This window comes from Larimichthys crocea, chromosome II, assembly GCF_000972845.2.
Source record: "Larimichthys crocea isolate SSNF chromosome II, L_crocea_2.0, whole genome shotgun sequence".
NCBI classification, from domain to species: Eukaryota; Metazoa; Chordata; class Actinopteri; family Sciaenidae; genus Larimichthys; species Larimichthys crocea.
In genome coordinates this window covers 1,318,511-1,339,666 of record NC_040012.1, presented here as the reverse complement: position 1 = coordinate 1,339,666, position 21,156 = coordinate 1,318,511, and the positions used below count along the sequence as shown (strand labels likewise).

Genomic DNA, 21,156 nt, shown 5'->3' with positions numbered 1-21,156 from the left:
TGTGTGTGTTTGTGTGTGGGAGAGAGAGACAGGTTTAATTTTAACAACTGCAAACTCATTTCACAATGAGAGCTTTTTCAGCAAATGCTTTTGGTGTTTATATAGGTGTGAATGAGTGTGTGTGTGCCCAGTGCTACAGATTTAAAATTCATAAAAATCACCAAACCATTCTTTTCCTATTTGCTTATTTACTGCATCTATACATAAAACATGACAGACCTGCTTTTCATTTCCTCCCATTTCCCACATTCAATCTAAATTCCATGGAAATAGTGACATCCACACAGATACTGCAGTTTAACTAGAGGTTTTAAACTATGAGATTTACTCAGCGGTGTAGCAGACATGAGTGGACAGTTCCCTGCTCATTTCTGATTTCATCTTATTCTACTTTGAATTCATGCCTCTTTTGCAATCAAATATTTATTTATTCATTTTCCCCATCTATTCATTGACAGCCACTTATAAGTATCGTGTGTGAACAAGTTAATGACACCATTATAATAGTTCTGTACACCAGTGTGTCAAAAAGCCAAAAGACTTTTGACAGGAATCTGGAATTAAAGATCAGAAATGACTCCCTTGTGTGTTTTATTTAATCTTTGCAAAAAGTATCAAAGCTGTCTACAGAGTCTACAGTTTAGTTCAGTTGTTTCTCACCCTGACAAGTGAATCTTCCCATAGCACGTTCTACTTTAGTACTTTTTGTAAATGCACATTCCACTTTAGTACTTTTTGTAAATATGTAAACTTGTGTTTCCCTCCTTGATTCTATTTTTTGCTGCTGTTAACAAGTGAAATTCCCCGTTGTGGGATAAATAAAGTATTATCTTATCTTATCTTATCTTATCTTATCTTATCTTATAATGCAAGTCTGACCCTGATCTTTAGTCTTAAAGTCTATCTCAAGAACTCCTTGTACAGTTTGCTACCCAACTCTCAACAGGCACTTGTTCCAGCTGTGAGATAGAAAAATTGGAAACAGAGCATAAGAAAATACAGTACTTAAGAAAGAAACTACAAAGGCTTCGCTTCCCTGTTCCTACTGACAAAACACCCATGCGCAAAGCAACAAACGCATTGATTGGCCAATGTTGGCCCATCACAAATTGTACTTTTCCTATTTATGTGCCCATTATATATTACAGAAAAAATGTTTGTGGTAACACATTGATGAGAGAAGAATCAGCTCTCAGTAACATAAACTAGAACTGGTCTACAATGTTAAATGATTTAAATGTTCAAGACAAATCCTAAAGAAAAGTCTATTTCCATTCCAGTTCAGAAAGTTTATTATTTAAGTATCATTATTCAATTCATAAATTATTTCTTTATTTAAACTAAATATACAGATCAAACTAAACTACACATAATATCAATAAACAAACTTTTCATTACGTCGAGTTTCGAGTCCCCAACACGTCTTCTATACGGCTCTGGATTCAGTCTGACGGACACAACCAAGACTTCTTCGTCTCCCCCAGCGTTGAACAGCGTATTTAAACACTGAAGACATAAGACTGAAGGTAAGCTTCACAGAAATGTGACCACACTTTATTTGTAAGTGAAAATCCTTTAACCTCATACAAAGTCGTCGCGAAATGTTTGTTTCACCTGGACAGGCGTTGTTGGCTAACATTAGCTTTACGTTACTGTAAAGGTTGGAGACGACAGAAAGAGCTGGCGTTTAGTTACTGCTTTCTTGTTTTTTTGTTGTTGTTTTTTTGTTTTTTTACATGTGTCGTTAAATGTAACGTATAGTGATTTTGGTGCTTTTTGACAAAGCAGCTAACAAAACGGGAACGCTGGCTAACAACCTGACATTCAGTTAGCTTCAATATTATAAGGCTGCCGCTCACGTGTGTGTGTATATATAATCTTTCATGCATAGTCTGTAACAGAAGCATGTTATGTCACACTAAAAATAATCCGTGCAAAACGTGAGCTTTAAATTTAATTAAACGAGGCTTTGAGGCAGAGGAAATTCCTTGATCATTTTTTGTAATCGAGTTACTCGAGGTACTCAAGGAATCGTTGCAGCCCTAATATAGTGGACAGTCAGGTGAAAATATGACGTTGTTATCAAGGTCAGAATTTAAATAACAAAGGGATATTGTTCAGCTGTCAAAAACATGAGACAAATTGTTTGTCACATTGAAAATGGTTGCTCTCCTGTCCACTCAATTCTAAACATCATAGCAAGTTATAGCAAAAAATGAATGATTAATGATCCATCACAGTTAGAGAAGCTTTTGACCTTGCGATATCTTGTTTTTATATTACTTTGAATGAACAGTATAACTCATACTAATACGTTTTTCACTACAGCAGACAGCAAACCTGAGCACCTTTGTGTCAAAGCAGCTTCACAGTCATCAACTAATGCAGAGAAGTGCAGGAGATAAAAAGGAACAAGTTTTAAACAGTTTAGAGTTTATAAAGTATGCAGCAGCACTGTGAGGACACATAGCAGGTTTCATAGAGGAGATACAGACTGCAGTCTGTACTGATAAATTACAGACACTCTCTCTCTGCTGCAGTCTGCATCACAGTAACATTACAGTAACACTAGATTGTTTGATTTGTATTTGTGTTTGTGATTATAACTCAATGCAGCATTCAGTATATCAAATAGATCATTCATTTTCAATTCAATTTTATTTGTATAGCCCAAGCCTTGGAGGGCTTTCCAATCTGTACAGGGAGTGACACCCTCTGTCCTTAGACCCTCGGTTCAAATGAGGAAAAACTTGCCCACAAAAAACCTTTAACAGGGAAAAAGGGTGGGAGAAACCTCAGGAAGAGCCACAGAGGAGGGATCCCTCTCCCAGGACGGACAGACGTGCAATGGATGTCACGTGTACAGGACAAATCAACACAAACATATTGTACAATTATAATGACTGACAAAATGACAATGAATCACAATGAATGATAAAATGACCACAGTAGCAGATATTGTAGCAATAATGACAGTAATAATATGTGTAGTGGACGCCGTGCAGGATCACAGCAGCAGCCACGATCCTCGAGAACCTGCTGGACGACAGAGCACAGAAACTCCGGGGAGGTTTGGTTAGTAACTTGCATTAATGAGACATGTCCACAGATGGTGAGAGAGAGAGAGAGAGAGATTTCAGTAAGGGAGATGTGACTGCAGCTTCAACCAATACCGTGCCTGGCTAGGCATAACCCATCATCAGGAAAGCTCAGTTTAGAACAGTTCATGTAAGAAAAATAATGTGCTCAATACGGATAAAATCGTGAGCTTGCTGTGGAATTTAGAGTTGTATAACATTTAATAAGAATGATTTAAGTGAAGTTATTTAAATATTGTTCCTGTTTCAGCATAATATCTAAAATAATTGACATCATCTTACAAAGTTAGCCGTTCAAATGATTTTCTTTTTTAAATTATTTTGGTATTCACACGAATACGGGTGGCCGTGGCTTAGTGGTCGTCCAATAACCCGAAGGTTGGTGGTTTGATCCCCACTCTCACTGCTCGAAAATTGGAAGCTGAACTGATAGCTGGTGAGGTGGCAGTCCATCTCCTTGCCATGGCCAATGTGCCCTTGAGCATGGCACCGTACCCCCCAACATCTGCTTCCCGGGCGCTATGAATTGATGCCCACCACTCCAGTATATATGTGTATATGGCATCTGTCACTATGTGTGTGTTCTTGTGCATGTGCATGTGTGTACAACATAAATAATTAAGTTTTAACTTTTCGGTTCAAGGCCGCGCAAAGTAGAAATGAAAAAGGAAATCCTGGTTCATTTGTGAAATGAGGCACTTTGATTGGTTGATTTTACAGACACTGTTACAGGCTGCAGCCCTTTGACTGACTTCATTTGTTTGAATTGATCCTTAGGTTGCTTGAAAGGCATGGCAGACCAAGGAGCGTTTAAATACAGCCCAAGAAGAGGTGCTCCTAGTTTTACATCTCTGCCAGACTATGAGCCAAGCTGGCATCCTCTCAAGCCTCGGGTCCATCTGACAGATGAAATCCTTGATTATGGAGGTAAGGTGAAAAGGTGGCAGTGATGTGTTGCAGTTCGAGAAAACACACTGTGTTTGATAGATGGAGAGATACCTTATTGATCCTAAGAGAGTAAGAAATTCTAACAAGAAGAATACTAATAATCATGATGATTAAGAAAGTAATCATGATAATTACCATTCACAACAAGAATATAGGAAGAATCACAAAGATTATTCAGTTAAAAAAATTCAAAAAATCGATGATTAAATTACATTTTCGGAAGTTTTTCAAATGAATTGAACATATCTCAAGTCCTCATGGAGGCTCCTCCAGCATCAAGGGTCATAAAGACAAATAGCAGCTTCTCTCTCCAGACTTTGAATGAACTCTGAGCAGGTTTGGAGCCTCTGCACAAAACAACAATCTGTAACTGTTGGGGATGTAATGATGTATGGTGACACGATTAAAAATCGTGACGATTCGCACCAGTTGACAGAAAAAATGAATCGTGATTCTTCGCGATTGCGAGACATAAGTACTTTATTTTCTTTTTCTTACATTATCTTTAGAAAAAAGGGGGGAATAACTAAGGGATGACCTGAGCCAGCCCTAACTTTAAGCTCTGTTGAAAAGGAAAGTCTTAAGTCTATTCTTAAAAGTGTTGACCGTGTCTGCCTCCCGAACCCAGAATGGTAGTTTGTTACACAGAAGAGGAGCTTGATAGCTGAAAGCTCTGGCTCCCAATCTACTTTTGGAAACTATAGGAACCACAAGGAACCCAGCGTCCTGAGAGCGCAGTGTTCTAGAGGGGTAGTAAGGTATTATGAGCTCTTTTAGATATGATGGTGCCTGACCATGAAGAGCTTTGTATGTAAGAAGAAGAATTTTAAATTCTGTTCTAGATTTAACAGGTAGCCAATGCAAAGAAGCCAAAATGGGAGAGATGTGATCTCTGATCTTGGTTCCTGTCAGAACACGTGCAGCAGCATTCTGAATTAGCTGCAAAGTTCTAAGAGACTTATTGGAGCATCCTGATAACAAAGTAGTCCAGCCAGTAACAAATGCGTAGACTAGTTTTTCTGCGTCTGCTTGAGACACGACGATTAGGTTTTGGCAATGTTACGTAAGTGGAAGAATGCAGTCCTCGAAATTTGTTTTATGTGGACATTAAAGGACAGATCCTGATCAAAAACAACTCTAAGATTCTTTACAGTGGAGCTGGAGGCCAGGGTGATCCCGTCTAAAGTAACTAAGTCTCTAGAAAGACAGTTTCTGAGGTGTTTGGGTCCAATTACAAGAACTTTAGTTTTGTCTAAATCTGAATTTAACATCAGAAAATTGATAGATATAACCATTCAACTTGTTCTGCCCGTACAGTAAGGACAAATGATTGGCTTAAGGAAATGGATAATTCTAAGATGACTGGCGCTGTATTACTTGATTTTAGTGCAGCATTTGATGTCATATATCACAGTCTACTCATAGGTAAACTAGAATGCTATGGGTTTAGTCCAGTCGCCATCCAATTTATCAGAGTCAGAAATACTTTAATAATCCCAGGGGGAAACATTGTCCAATATGGACTGAAGCCTGGACAGCATCCTCCTCTCTGCCACGGTCGTGGTGTCGAGTGTCCAGCTCCTCCCCCACGACATCACCAGCTCTCCTGATCAGTTTATTGCTCCTGAAGGCTGCACCATTGGTGTGTGAATGTGAATTAATGGTTAGCTCCTAAAAAACAAAAATGATGAGCAGTTGGCACCTTGCATGGCAGCCAATGTCATCAGTGTATGAATGTGTGTCCTGAGCATTGCCCGGCAGATGTTAAAGGACCTCAGCCTCCTTAGGAAGAAGAGTGTTTCTTGTCCAGTTATTATTCAAGTACCCCCCCAGGTACTTATAATCCTCTACAGTATCCACAGGGACCCCCTGGATGGAAACAGGGGTCACTGATGTTTTCACCCTTCTCAGATCCACTATTAGCTCCTTCGTCTTTGTCACATTGAGCTGCAGATGGTTCAGCTCAGTCCAAGTGACAAAGTTGCCCACAACAGTCCTGTATTCACTATCATCATTATGAAGAGTTATCTCACAGGAAGGACGCAACAGGTTTATTACACTGGCAGCTGGTCTCATTCTAAGGTCTTGGATTGTGGGGTCCCGCAAGGGACCTGAGACCACTTTTATATGCTATCTTCACAAACGATTAAGCGAGATTCTTCCAGTTTAGTGGCACACCATTTATGTGCAGATTTACGTGCCTCTTGCGTTAATTTGCGAGTCCGCTGGCTATACCATGGTGCTAACCTCCTTTGTTTAATTGTCTTCTTTTTCAGAGGTGCAATAGAGTCTAGAGTTGTTCATAATGAGCCTGTAGTACTATCAACAAGATGATCTATTTGTGAGGGGCTAAATGAAGCAGACAAGTCCTCTGCTACATTGAGACAAGGCATTGGATTCAATACTGAAGGAATTACTTCCTTAAATTTGGCTACAGCACTATCGGATAAACATCTGCTGTAGGAGTTTCTGCAAAAAGGCTTATAGTCCAGTAATATGAACTCAAAGGTTATTTAAAATAGTCAGACAGAAGAGGATTCTGTGGAAAGACTATTCGATGGTTAATTTCGATGCCATATGAGAACAAGATCAAGAGTGTGGTTCAGACAATGAGTCGGTTTATTTACACTCTGACAGAAGCTAAAAAATAAATTGAATCTAATAATGAGGTAAATGCAGGACTGAGACTATCATTGTGGTTGTCCATGTGAATATTAAAATAAAATCACCTACAATAATTACTTGCAGTTTGAAACTTGCAAATTACCTAATGCAAATTCAGATAAAAATTCAGAGTAAGGACCAGGAGCTCGATATACTGTAACAAATAGAGTTGGCTGTAATTGTTACGGGAATTTTAAAGAAAAACCCTTAAATAAGGAGGATCGGATTCAAAACATCAAAGTTTAAGTTGAATTTATTGTTCTTGTACAAGAGGAGCGTTTCACAGTGTAACACACTAAAGGGGTTACAGAGAAAAAGGCTCCCTGAGGAGCGTTGACAGTTGGTTCTTTGAGGAACATGAGTATTGTAATGGCTTGGAGGAGTGGATTCATTTAAGCTAACATATTCATCCTCCTGCAGCCAGGTTTCAGTGAGACAAAATAAATCAATATCATAATCGGATATTAATTCATTGAGTAAAACAGCTTTAGAGTCCACATTTAATTCTCTCATTTTGGACTGTTGGAGATGTTGATTTAATTTTTATTAAGTTTTTATGATGAATTCCTCTTCTGTTTGTTTTATCTTTAAATAATGTAGGTGGATGGGGGACAGACACAGTCTCTATAAATCAAATCAAATAACATTTTATTTGTATAGCCCAAAGTCACAAAGTACATTTGCCTCAGAGGGCTTTACAATCTGTATAGGGAATGACACCCTCTGTCCTTAGACCCTCGGTTCGAGTGAGGAAAAACTTGCCCACAAAAAATCCTTTAAAAAGGGAAAAAAGGTGGAAGAAACCTCAGGAAGAGCCACAGAGGAGGGATCTCTCTCCCAGGACGGACAGACGTCCAATAGATGTCACGTGTACAGAACAAATCAACACAAACATATTGTACAGTTAGAATGACAATGAATTACAATGAATAATAAAATGATTACAGTAGTAGTGGAACCTGTGATAGAGATAGAGATAGAGATACACAGTTGCACAGCAGCAGCAAATCAACTAACTATAAACTGTAATGGAGATATGGTAGCAGCCACAATCCAAGAGAACCTGCTGGACGACAGAGCACAGAAACTCCGGGGAAGTTTAGTTAGTAACATGCATTAATGAGACATGTATGTTTACAGATGGTGTGAGAGAGAGATGGTATGAGAGAGGGAGAGGGTGAGGGAGAGAGAAGGACTGGGTGGGCAGCTGCTCTAATGGAGGCGCAGAGAAGCGTGTAAGACTGCAGCTCTTCCTGGTCTCAACTCTGGGTTGTCACGGTTTTGGTCAAGTAATAAACTTGGCCAGGTTTCTAGATATGAGAGCTGCTCCATCCAAAGTGGGATGGATGCCGTCTCTCCTAATGAGACCAGGTTTTCTCCAGGAAGGTGTCCCAATTATCTATGAAGCCCACATTGTTTGCTGGACACCACCTCGACAGCCAGTGGTGAAATGACGACATGCAGCTATACATGTCATCACTGGTCACATTGGGCAGGGGTCCAGAGAAAACTACGGAGTCCGACATTGTTTTAGTGTATGCACACACAGATTAAACATTTATTTTAGTGACCTCCGATTGGCGTAACCAGGTGTCATTACCGCCGACGTAGTGTATTTACGTTTATCTTTAGCCAGCAGTTTTAAATTAGACTCACTAACCCTACAAAACCAAGAACTGCAACTGTTCTTTTCAAAATGATGGTGCAGAAAATCTAAAAATATTTGTATCTATGTTTGATTTGTTAACTCTTTAGCTACTGATATATTTTTAGGGTATGTTTCAACATTTACATCCATGCAGGCATTCTGAGAGGGCAGTGTTAAATTTGGTCACTGTTTATGTTACTGTTGCAGGAACAATCTACCCTCTTCTGGCAACCGTGACCAAGTTAAAGAGGCTTTACTTTCTGGGAGAGATGACAGGCCCAGAATAGACAGGACTTCAACCCAAAAACCTAAAGACATCCTATTGGGAAATGAGGTAAATTGACAGCCATTGACATTAATGGGAAATATATACGTTATTATCCATATATGTAATATTATTATCCAGTTCAAAGCCATCTGCAGCACAGTGTAACTTCAGCTATGAACAACAGAAATGTATTGTCAGTGTTAAACTCTTCCACAGTCCTTGTCTTCTTATTTCTCCAACAGTATGTTTACTAGGGATGTGACTTTTGATCAAAAACACTATTTGAAATTCGCTAAAAGCTATTCGAAATTCGATTAGAAAATCGACAGAACCCCGCCCGCCCCCACCCACACACCCAAACGCGCGCACACATGACAGACAGGGTGAAAGCGGTAACGGTTTAATGAGTCAATAAACAATGATAAACAAATAAATAAACTTCCATTCACATCACATAGCCAACAGTCTCAAACAATAATATAGGCTTCCAATTTTATTATTTATATTTACTATTATTTACGTCTGTTAGAAGGTACCGCGGGTGAAACTGCCCGTTTAGGGAACGATATTGAAAGCGCTCGAACAGAGTAGAAAAAACCTAAGACATATTTTTGTTTAGAAAAATTAACATGTCGACGTGGTCGGGATGGAGACGGGTACGCAGCCTATTGACAATCAGACCGGCTGCGGAGAACACACGTTCCGATGGAATGCAACACAGGTAGGCGGCCCCTACCTGTGTTGCATTCCACTTCATTTTCATTTATCAAAGTAAATGAGGACCATACGGAACTTTTGCTACCTCGCTGCATCTCTGCATCACACTACACGTTACCGATTGCAATTCTTCTTCTGTTATTTTGACTACCTTTACTGTACGATAGCGGCACCCTCTGGCCGAATTAATGCAACAGAGTATGTTAGGAACTAGGAAACGCCTTTCCGTGCTCATTTTTTTTAGTGGAATGCAACGTAAGCCAAAACGGCATTCGAAATTACTATTCAATATTCGAACTCGTCACGAATATTCGACTATTCGAAAATCATGTCCCATCCCTAATGTTTACATGTACTGATGATGTCTTTGGTAACATTACACTTTCCTTAATTAACACTAAAGAAGTAGGTTTAAGGTTGATACGAGGAGAAAACTAGAGTCAATATTTTTACCAGAATTGTTTTGTGTCTCCCAGGATAAAGACTCAGATAAGGACCCAGCTGTTCTCTTTGTATCTGGTATGTCACCCACTTCAGTCACAAGAACACTAAAGTTGCAGTAGTAGTAGTAGTCGTTCTGTGTGACACCTGCATTCAATAGCTAATGCTTGCCTGGATATGCCAAGAAATAACATTTGGATTAGTCCAGAGTGCTGCTGCTCATCTGGTATTCAACCACCACAAGACTTTCCACAACACTCCACTTCTTTGTACACTACACTGGCTTTCTGTTGCATTTTGCATGCGGGTTTATGTCTCTGGTGCTGCTGTAGTCTGCAGCATTGGTTCCCAACCTAGGGGTCCCATCCACCACCAGGGGTTTGCACGACCCTTTAAGGGCTGTAAGAAAACAACTAAACGACTAATAAAGCAATGACAAGGAGATCAGGTCAGTAGAGTCATTACATACATTTCAATACAGACTGAAAAAAATCTTTCAGACCTCAATACCCCCCTTAAATGTAAGAAAACAAACAAAACAAGCTTACTGGTTAAAGGTAATTCTGAGATTTCTTTCAAAATACATTAAATATGTTGGAGAATAGTTGGTGAAAACATGAAAAGACTTTAAACGATATGTTGCTGAAATGTGGAGTTAGAGGTTCAAACAGTTTGTCACCAGTTTTCAGTCCAGGTTTTTTTGCGCGGTCCTTAAAGGGTGGCTCGATGACACGCTGAGGCTACCCGAGTAGGGATGCAAATTATCGATTAATTCATTAATCGTTAGATGATTGACCTTATCGATCGATTAACGATTAACTGATAAGCATCTTTTTCCTGAGAACATACATTTCTCACGGTGTCTTTAACATAAAGCAAAATATTTCTTATATACTGAATAAAAAATGCACGTTATATTCTTGAACTAAAGTTTTATTGTACCAGTTGGGATATGGTACAGATATGGCATTTAACCAAAATTAATTCTGCACAGAAAATTGAAATGAAACAATTGTGCACTGGCTCACCTGTTGCATGTGCAACATAAAATATTTTTAAAGCTATACAATATGGGCTTAGCCTACACAATATTAAGCCTACATATAATTATCTGGTAAAGTACTTACATAAAAATCTTGAAACATCAGCAGCACCACTTATAATCTCCCTTGTTCTGAGTAAGGTAACAGTAGGATTACTAGCCCTGGAAACTTACAGTATCATGTAGTACTGAATACAACTTAAATCATCCCTGAGGAAGGTGACAGTAAAATTAGAGGACCTCTATTAAACAATTAAATGAAGATGCTACCTCTCCTGAAACAAAAACATTCCTGTCTTAATGTGTTTTCAATAGACTCCTCACTTAGACCCCTGTATTTTTGTTCAGGAAAATAAGCATATTAACATGGTCTGGAGTAAGTTGTGTGCGCAGCCTGTTTACAGTGAGGCCAGCTGCTGAGAATACATGTTCAGATGAGACAGACGTGTCTGGTATGCACAGATATCGTCGTGCCACATTTGCCAGCCTCGGGAATCGCCCTTCATTGACTTGCCTCCATTCCACCAATCAGGGAGTGGTGAGGGATCCTTGAGAAACATGTCCACTTCTTTTTCTATATCATTGTTGCAGCTGATGGTATAGTTTTCACCCAGTAGAAGAGTCATAGCAGAAGTGTGCTTCTGAAGTGCAGCTCCCTGGACTTGCACATCATCTCCAGTGGTGGCTTCATCTCTTGATGTGCAGCTCACATGTTCTGCCATAGCCAAGCAGCTTGGAATGAGCTGAGATCCTGCTTGCTGGCACCAGCAGTCCCAGGTGCTTAGGCCGTGGGTCCAGCATCGTTGCTATCATTGGCGTTGTTGATGGGAGGTCTTCAGACTCAACCTGTTAAAATTAAATAAAGGAGAAAGCTAGCATCAGAGTTTTATTTAATAAGGTTTGACATGACAAGGGTACTGTAACAACTGCATAAAAACGCAGTTTATACTGTGACAATGTGTCAGTGATAAGTATTAAGATATGCACCCCACAATCTGTTAATATAGAGCTCAAATGTGATGTTGATTGAGAATTTAATTAATTAAAGGCCATCTGCCGTCTTGAGGTGCGTGTTGATCAGACTGAATGTGATTGGGTACGTGTTGGATATGGACACCTCAGTATCTGGAGACATTACAGTAGTTGCACATTTGAGAGCCTCCAGTGTCGGCGCCATGTCTTCCATCAGCTGCCAGAAGTAATCTCTCAACTCCAGCGTCATCGCATCTGTAAGCTTGGTCACTGAGCGGTCTGATAGTACAGCACATATGGAAGAATTATCCTATCTTTATTCAAGAGCGCACATTTTCAGTTTGAGAGCATGATTTCTCCTTCTCGTGCTCAGATTTATTGTCCTCGTGCTCACATTTTATGCTCACACTCAAATCTAATGTGCTCGCGCTCAAAACATGTCCTGTGCGCTCAGATATTTTCTGCTCACGCTCAAAACATGTCCTGTGCGCACTCAGATATAATGTGCTCGCGCTCAAAACATGTCCTGTGCGCGCTCAGATCTAATGTGCTCGCGCTCAAAACATGCCCTGCGCACTCAGATTTTTTCTGCTCACGCTCAAAACATGTCCTGCGCGCTCAGATTTTTTCTGCTCACGCTCAAAACATGTCCTCTGCACTCTCAAATTTTTTCTGCTCTCGCACAAAACAGCACGTCCTCTCAGGTTGAAGTGTCTGCACAGACTGAAGGATGTCCCACCCTGCGCTTAAATTAGTGTGTTTCACCAGCCAATAGGGAGACAGCTAGAGTCTGGCCCAATCTTGGGTGTGTTCCGTCACGGTTTTTGGGCACTTCGCAGGGGCGGGTATATGGTCTGTTTGTAAAACTGCCTCTCTCTTAAAATACACCAATTTACCATAGTAGCCAGCTATTTGAATCGTCACCTATTTAAGACGCCAGTTTATTTATGTATAATTAATCTTAAATAGTCCTAAAAAGAGTTATCGTTGTTTAGACACCGTATGATTTCATTTATCGTAGACTGTTTCTAATTTCATATCAGCGGGATGTTTTACATACTATAAATACACCTGAAAGCATACCTGTGTTATGGTGGCCGAGGGGCTAAGTACACCGCCACCTGTTGTACTTTGAACCATGGGACGCCAGTTCGCATCCCGGCCGTTGGACTCTTGCTGCATGTCATATTATGATTTTTAATTAAAATTAACTGATTAACTGTTGTTGTGTTTTTAGCTCAGCCTTCTTGTTTTTGTAGCGTGCTTCCAGGCGGGTAGTTATGGTCGTTCGAGAAGGGATTTTATAACGTGGCTCCATGAAGTGTATTAACTCCCGAAATCCGTCGCCGTCAGTGGTGCTAATTAGCATCATATCTTTTTCATTCATGCCGCAAATCCTCTGAGTAATGCCCTCAGCTTTCCTGTCGTCGCATACTCGCCTTCCCATCAACAGTCGGCAGTAGTCAGTTGTGAAGGCAATGTACTTCCTCCCTGCAACACGGCTGCATGCAGGTTTTGAAGGTGGTACCTTAGCGAACTCGTAGAGCTGCTAAACTTAAACGTAGTACCGCAGAGTTTACATTGAGCATCTTTGTCATCATTACTTAGTTTGAAATGCTCCCATACTCCACTCCGTTTTGACCACCTCATGTTTGTGTGCCGGGTCTCTTGCCGCTCGCGAGAATCCCACGTTATGTTCAAGTACATTCGGTGTGGCCTAGATTAACAATGGCACCCTCAACTGGCGACACCATGACATTTCACTGAAAAAAACTCCTGTGGAAAATGGCCCTAGATTCAGTTAACCTAATTAATTTAATTTAATCGATTTAATTCTTTTCGACAATTAACCGATAGTCGAATAACCGTTTACATCCCTACACCTGAGTACTCCTCCACCCCTAGCAGAGAGATGGAGATTAATTCATCTTGCTCAGAGTGTTTCAAAGTTAGTCATGTCACCAAGTTTCGTGTCGATAAATCAAGGCATCACAGAGATATTGGCCCATATCCTGCTTGGCAGCTTTGCCGCCGATTTGGATTGGCTGTTATGGCAAAAGAGTTTGAAGTTCAAACATAAAACTTCAACCATGAGCTGAAGACCATATCCTTCAAGTTTCATGGAAATCAGACAAAGTGTGTGCCCTCTGTAATCATAAGTGTGTGTTTGACTAAATTCAAAATGGCCAACAAATCTTTATGCATGTATTACACAGTCCTTTAGCAAATGTACTGGGATGGCTGAGAGTGTCAGTCAACACTGGAATCAAGGTTAAAGTCCAAAGAAATATGATATGAGCAAAAATGCAATTTTGTTAATTATAGCGCCCCCTAAAGGTCAAAGGTCACCAAAGTTGTTGGGCCTCTCAAAGAAGTGGTCATGAGTCTGTGTTAGAAGTTTGAAGACAAAACATACTGAGATATGGCCTCACTTCCTGTTTGGCGGCGTCACCGCTGAGTTTGATTGGCTGCTATGGGCAAACGGAAGAGAAATTAAAAAATCCACCTGATAACTTTTGTGCGGCTTGGTCTGAAGATTCTATGTGTCAAGTCTTGTGGAAATCGGACAATCTGTGTGACCTGAAATGCTTTTTGATAAAATGCAAAATGGCGGAAAATCCAATATGGCGCAAATTGACGTCATAGGGTTTGTTGAACTCGACTTGATCCAAGGATTCCAATGATACCTCATTTGTGAAATGTGGATCAACGGGTCCAAAGTTATGAAGCTGAATGCACTTCAAACTTTGACGTGTTGGTGGCGCTAGAGAGTGCAATGTACGGGCATGACAATTCTTGAGGTTGACCGTAAGACTGTCGTGTGAAACACACTGTCGTGTGTGAAATACCTGTGCCAAGTTTCAAAACTTTTCACCATGGCATTCTAGGGGCTATAACTCAGAATGCTCAAGCCAAGACCCTCAAGGCAAGGATGGACAGTAGTAATGTCAGCATACGTATTTAAAAAAGAAAAGGGAAACCATCATCACATTTCTGGTTGTTCATAGAGGTGAGGTGAAGTATATGGCATGACTAAGCAACAGCCTAAACATACAGTTTTTATCTGTGCTGCTTTACTTTTTTCACAGCTCCAAAGCTGTGATATTTCCAAGTCAATATAGAAAACGAACTATTAACTAACACTGAGTGCAAGCACTGCTTCTTCTCACTCATAATTTAAAAAGGCTTTCAGAACAGCACTTGCATGCTTTTGTTCAACATACAGATTATATAGCTGTCTTTTCAAATTAAATCAATTTTATTTGTATAGCCCAAAGTCACAAAGTACATTTGCCTCGGAGGGCTTTACAATTTGTACAGGGAGTGACACACTCTGTCCTTAGACCCTCGGTTCGAGTGAGGAAAAACTTGCCCACAAAAAACCCTTTTGTTTTGTTGTATCTTTCTTCTAGCTTGGCGAACTGACTGGCACAAGGATCACATGGCAGTAATAAGTAGCATGAAGTTTGACAGCCTCCTGAAGATGTGTCCTGATTTCCATGACTCTAAGAGCCACATGGCAGCATTTGTCCTGACAAGAGGTAAGCACCATTTATTTATTTATTTATTTATTTATACTGTGTGTATTTAACTTTCTGGATCTTCAACGCACAGCCGTTCTGTTTAGTCTCAACTGAGAATCATTTTTTCTCAGGATGATCGTAACTGTGACCTATGTTACAACGATTCCTGGCTAATAAATAATTGGTCTGAATGTTCTGTGGTCTTTCTTCTGGAACCAGAGTACCATATCGTAGTACCACACAGGTCAAGACCATCACACTTAAGAGACTTCTTCACCAACTTCGCCTGGTCAATGTTAAATCATCTGATCAGCTCTGCTGCAATGGCAACCAGCGCTGTAGAGAAACAGCCAGAATTAGATGCAGGTTAGTGTACAGTGTTTGGTTTTTCCCAGGTTGCTTTGTTGGCTCCGTGATTGGCTGGAACACTCACCTGAACACGAGACAGCAAGGAGCAGCAAGCTGAGAAGAAGAAGCATTTTGTGCAGTGGTGTTTTCCTCGGGGGGAACCTGGGAGAAGTGGCGCTCTGATGCAGCTAGGCCAACAAGATCGAGGCTGTGAGATCAGACGAGGGCCACGTGCTTTCTAACAGGTCCATCAAGACCGCCCTCAGCCCCTGCTGCTGATTGACAGCTCGGCTGAAGCTGTTGTGGGTTTTCCATGGCTACAAAAAAACAATGTGGGTGACGATAGAGCAGAAATACAGAAAACATTCAGGTCAGCACAAACACAATGTGAGTTGGTGGTGGAATTTAGTAACAAGACTGTTATCTGTTTGTTTATAAGCAGCTGTGAGTGAAAAGACAAAAGTACAAATCCACAAAACTCCTCAGCTGTGATTGAAGCCTGTAAACGTCCCTTACATTTCTGTTCATTCTTTCATGTCAATCATTTCCATTTCTATGACACAGCAAAGCTTTTCCCACACACAGTATCACATCTTTTATTGGATCTGTTGTTCAGCAGTCTCTTCATTAAACTACTGATGTTGACTGAATTGAAACATGTCAAAGCCCAAGACTCCATCAAATGGAACATTTCACATGGTCTGCGCATCAGTTCACACACATTTCCCAAAATCCAGCCGACACATTGGGTATTTTTCTCCACTTTGGGATTCCACTAGAAGGTCAAGAAAGTCAGAGGGTTAGTTTGTAAGAGAAGCAGGAGGCTTGAGAAGAGTTGAAATCCAGGTGTGGTCTCATATCTGAAGCAGTGCTTATGGTGCTGTTCCCTGGAGGAGCTCAGGGCTCTGCTCTCTACTTCCTCCATGAGAGGTCAGCCACAATGGGAGACACTGGTGAAGCCCACACAGCTGTGCTTTCTGCCTGGAAAAACCCTCCTTGGATTTGAAATAGGTGCTATTCAGGCAGAGGCTGAGGCCCAAAAAGTCCCAGTCCAAATGAAAGGACTAAATAGTTTGTTTGAACTGAGCTTTCCAAAGCACACATACAAGTGTGTTCTGATATGATCAAACTATCGCAGCAGACCACATCATTTGTCTGTGTCTTCCAACTGCTCCTTACTTTAGGATGATGACAGAATATACTGATCTGATTTGAAAATACATTTGATAGAAGATATTAGAAGGATCTTTCTGGTTGTTCATAGATGTTTCTTCCCCTCAAGCCCTCACTTTAAACCTGTAGGTATCACCTCATACTACAGTTTCTATGACAGTAGTCTATCTGTTCTGTGCTGCTGTGAAGAATCAAACCACACGGCTGCCCTCTAGTGTCCTGCAACAACACACTGTTTTCAAGTGTGCTGGCTTCTGCTCACAACGACTACAACTGTTCTACTGCGACTGTTTGGTGACCTGATGCTGTATTGTGTCTGTCATTGTATAGATCAGAGGAAACACAGTGTGTTCTTTCAGATTACGGACACTTTAACCCCAGGAGAGCCAGGCCAAGAGCGCCAAGTTCATCGACAATCTGAAAACAATGATGTCATCATGGTTGGATGCATCCTGTGTAGCTGCACAGTGATGTAGTTCATGCTGTTGAAATACGTTTGTGCTGGCATGTTGGTGTGGGAGTCACATCCGAGCTTCAGACTCTGTTTCATGTTTCATTAACTAATTAAAAGCTTTTAATCTGAACCTGGATCTTTAATCATCCAACACATTGAATCAGACCGAGGTGCCTCATGGGAAAATCAAGAATTAATAAAGGAGATTTTATTTTCATTTTTCTGAATTTATTTCGGGCTTTTGTTTTGAAAGGCACCGCCGGAAGTCGCACGTGTTTCCCTCCCAACTTGACGCAACAGGTGAGTGTGACGCCGTCACGTCACGTCACGTCGTGTTTGTCGTGCTTTCCGTTTCTTCTGTGACTCAAAATAAAAGCCTCCCAAAACACTGATTAATATGACGTCACTATGACATCACTATGACATCACTATGACGTCACTAATGACGTCACACCTGCAGACAACAGAAGAGGGCCGGTGCTGTTTTTCTGTTAAGTTTTTATTATGCTTAAAAAAGAAAATTAAACGACAGACGAGGAGGGGATCAAAGAAAAGAAAATATAGATTCATATTCAAATATCCTTTATACTTCTATCATATCTGATTAACAATGCAAAGAAAACAGCTCCCGTCGTTTAGTGCTGAAGTAAAGTTCAATATAGACTTTATTATAACAAAATAGGCAGTTTACCGAGAGGGTTCAACATCTGTCCACATCTCCTGGTACAATAATCGTCACCTGCCGACGCCCGGCACTGATCCCATGACCCACATCTCTTCATGGTAAGACACTGACGACGCCCGCGGACGTCTGACGGGTTCGAACTCGCGTCGCGGAGGCGCCGCTCACGAACCACGTCGTCACCGCCTTTAGCTCCTCGTGGGTGAGTGATGTGAGCGTGTTAAGTTTGCTCTTCACGCACGCTGCACACCGCGAAGACGTTTCTTAAAATCAGATTAGAAACAAAAAACTGAACAGATTATCGACAGGATTCGTAAAATCTATATGAGATCATTCATCTGGGATCAGGACCTTTCTTCTTCTTGGTGTTCTGTGTTTCTAAAAAAAAAGTTTCTGAACAAACCTTTTCTTGATCGTGAAGTTAAACGTCTAAAAGTCGAGCGATGAAATCAGAGCCCCCTGCCGGCGGACAGGAAACCCTGCAGAGCGTCCGGACAACATCTGCAGCAGCGAGGATAAAAAAAAAAACTGAATCAACCGAAGAGTAAAAACCAAAAAAACAAACAGAAGAGAAAAGCTGTGATGTCAGAACCTGATGGGAAGGGCTGATGGGAAATAAACGGCTATTCAATGAACATGCTGTTAAAGCTCAAAACGTGCAAAGTTTTGCTCTCGTGTCTCCGCCTTCCTCCGGACCGACAGACGCTGCCTGAGACTGAACTCCGCCCACGTTACCTTACAAGACAAAAAAAGGGAAAAAACCCACCAAGGAAAATCAAAGTTAAAATCGACTTCTTCTTCTCGCCCACGTCAGGACACGTCTTCTCTTTAGTTTCCTCCCTAAACATTAAGGAGCTGTACCGTGTAGAGTGGTGATGTCATCAACCTTCCTGTGTGGCTTTGCTGCTGGTCAGGAAACCCGCGACCGAGTCGACAGGCAAAAGATAGAAAAAAAACGTCGGGTCAGCCGGCGTGTCCGCCGCTGATCGGGGTGGGGGGGGGGGGGGGGGGGTGGGGGGTGGGGGGGGGGGGGGGGGGGGGGTGAGGAGGGGTGAGGCTGCCGTCTGCGGGTCGACTTTCAAAATAAAAGAGTGAATCAAAAGAGGAGCGGTGGAGCAGACGACTCCACCCTCATACTTCTCCTTGGACTGGATCAGATGAAACGGACCCGACTGCTCCCGATGATCTGACTTCACCTGATCGTATATTCCTCCAGAGTGTCGCCCTGAACGAGGCTGAAGGAGCAGAGACGATCAAACATCAGTCAGTGATGTCGGCGTGGCGTAAAGTGTCAAGAACACCAAACCAGAACCAGGAAAAAACCCAGGACAGAACCAGGTTCTGTCTGAGCTCTGTTCAGTGAGTTTGGTGTCTCACCTGTGAAATGCTCGTGAACCCGGCTCCAGGTTGTTGGCTCTGTCGAAGGTTTTCCTGCCCTGCTCCTCCGTCAGACGCTTGTTCATCCCCGGCAGGACAGAGATGACACATGATGACATCAACCAACGTCATGATGACATCAGACCGACGCACGACGACATCAGACCGACGTCACGACGATCAGACCGACGTCACGACGACAGAACCGACGTCACATGACTCAGACCGGCGTCACGACGACATCCGAGAACCGACGTCACGATGAGCACGACCGACGTCACGACGACATCAGACCGGCGTCCACGACGACAATCAGACCGACGTCACGTACGACATGAGACCGACGTCACGACGACAGACAGACGTCACCACGACAAGTCAGACCGACGTCACGACCGACAGCAGAACCGGCGTCATCGATACAGACAGACGTCACGACGACATCAGACCGGCGTCGACGACAACATCAGCACACGGCGTCACGACGAAATCAGACCGGCGTCACGACGACAATCAGACCGACGTCACGATAAGATGAACAGACCGACGTCCGACGACATCAGACCGCGTCCACGACAACATCAGACCGGCGTCAACGACATCAGAACCGACGTCACGATGACAGACAGACGTCACGAGCGACGACTCAGACCGACGTCCGCGATGAACCGAAAGACCGGCGTCACGACGACATCAGACCGCGTCACGACACATCAGACAGACGTCACGACGACAATCAGACAGACGTCACTGACACACAGACGGACGTCACGACGACATCAACATCGTGACTTCTGTGTGATGTCATCACAGCTGTCAGCGTGTCGGCGGCTTCCTGCGGACCTCACATGATGTTCTCCACAGATTTGGGTTTTGATGAAAATGGCGATGGGGTGAAGCTGAGCCAGCTGGAGTCCTTGATGGCGTTCCCCGCCACGTCCAGGATGCAGTGGTTTTACCCTGAAAAACAACAGAAGAAGAACGGCGTGTTCAGATGACGTCATCATGACATCACTGAAAGAAAAACAGAGTTCATCAAGACTTTCTAAAACCCAGATCACTGTGTTCTGATTGGTCGAGCACAAAACTGCAGTGACACAACAAATACTCTGGTTCTGGTCCAACACGTCGTCCCGGTCTCCCTCTCTGTTTCTGAATCTTCACGAATAGTTCACGGCATATTTCTGCAGATGTAAAAATTTCTGTCAACTTAACGAGAATTCAAAACTCTCTGAGGTGAACCCAAACAGAACTCTGTTTCATGTTCATTTTCTTCTTCGGTGGTGGGACGAATGCTTCCTGTGGTGCCGGTACCGTTCGCAGCCACCTCTCGGACCGACTGGACGCTGGGTCCGTACAGGTGGTGTTTGTACTGGTCCCGCCTCGATGAACCTGTGGTCCTGGATGTCCTTCGCCATCTGTCTGCTGGACACCACAAAGTGATAGTGTGTCCTGTGCCGTCCACCCTCGTAGTCTCGCTTCGGCCCGGGTCGTATCTGAGAGAGAGAGGAGGGAAAACTTTCATCAGCTGACGGGTGAGCGAGAACGTGACCGTCAGGTCGCACAGCCGGCGACGACTTACGAGGGACGCAGGATCCAAATTGTCGGGGAACTCGGAGATCAGGTCGTCGTTGATCCGATCTCTTCATGGGCCGAGGATGATGACGGGCCGGGTGTAGTTCACTGGTCAGAGGACGGGAACACGAATGATCAGGAACAAACTCCTAAACAAAGAGACAAACATCAGAGAGCTCGAATCTCACCTTCCGGCTGGACGACGGGTTTCATACGACAGAACGT

At 42.3% G+C, this 21,156-nt stretch overlaps 1 protein-coding gene and 1 long non-coding RNA gene across 3 annotated transcripts in view; one reads left to right on the top strand and one right to left on the bottom strand.

Annotated features, from left to right (window-relative positions):
* Positions 1-1,413: 1,413 nt before the first annotated feature.
* LOC113748157 (uncharacterized) lies at positions 1,414-15,334 on the top strand. Of its 2 annotated transcripts, XR_003464168.1 has the most exons (5): positions 1,414-1,526; positions 3,876-4,025; positions 8,566-8,692; positions 9,820-9,862; positions 15,212-15,334. It is a non-coding gene; the product is annotated as an uncharacterized LOC113748157 (long non-coding RNA). The 2 variants fall into 2 exon arrangements; XR_003464169.1 differs by lacking the exons at positions 8,566-8,692; positions 9,820-9,862.
* A 3,837-nt stretch (positions 15,335-19,171) lies between these two features.
* The window catches only part of dlg1b (discs large MAGUK scaffold protein 1b), a 73,544-nt gene continuing 71,559 nt past the window's right edge, over positions 19,172-21,156 (bottom strand). Inside the window, exons 25-26 of the mRNA XM_027291530.1 lie at positions 19,357-19,446; positions 19,172-19,214 (exon numbers count right to left, since the gene is read on the bottom strand). Of these exons, the coding sequence (XP_027147331.1) occupies positions 19,172-19,214; positions 19,357-19,446 (133 nt within the window). The remainder of the gene's footprint in view (positions 19,215-19,356; positions 19,447-21,156) is intronic.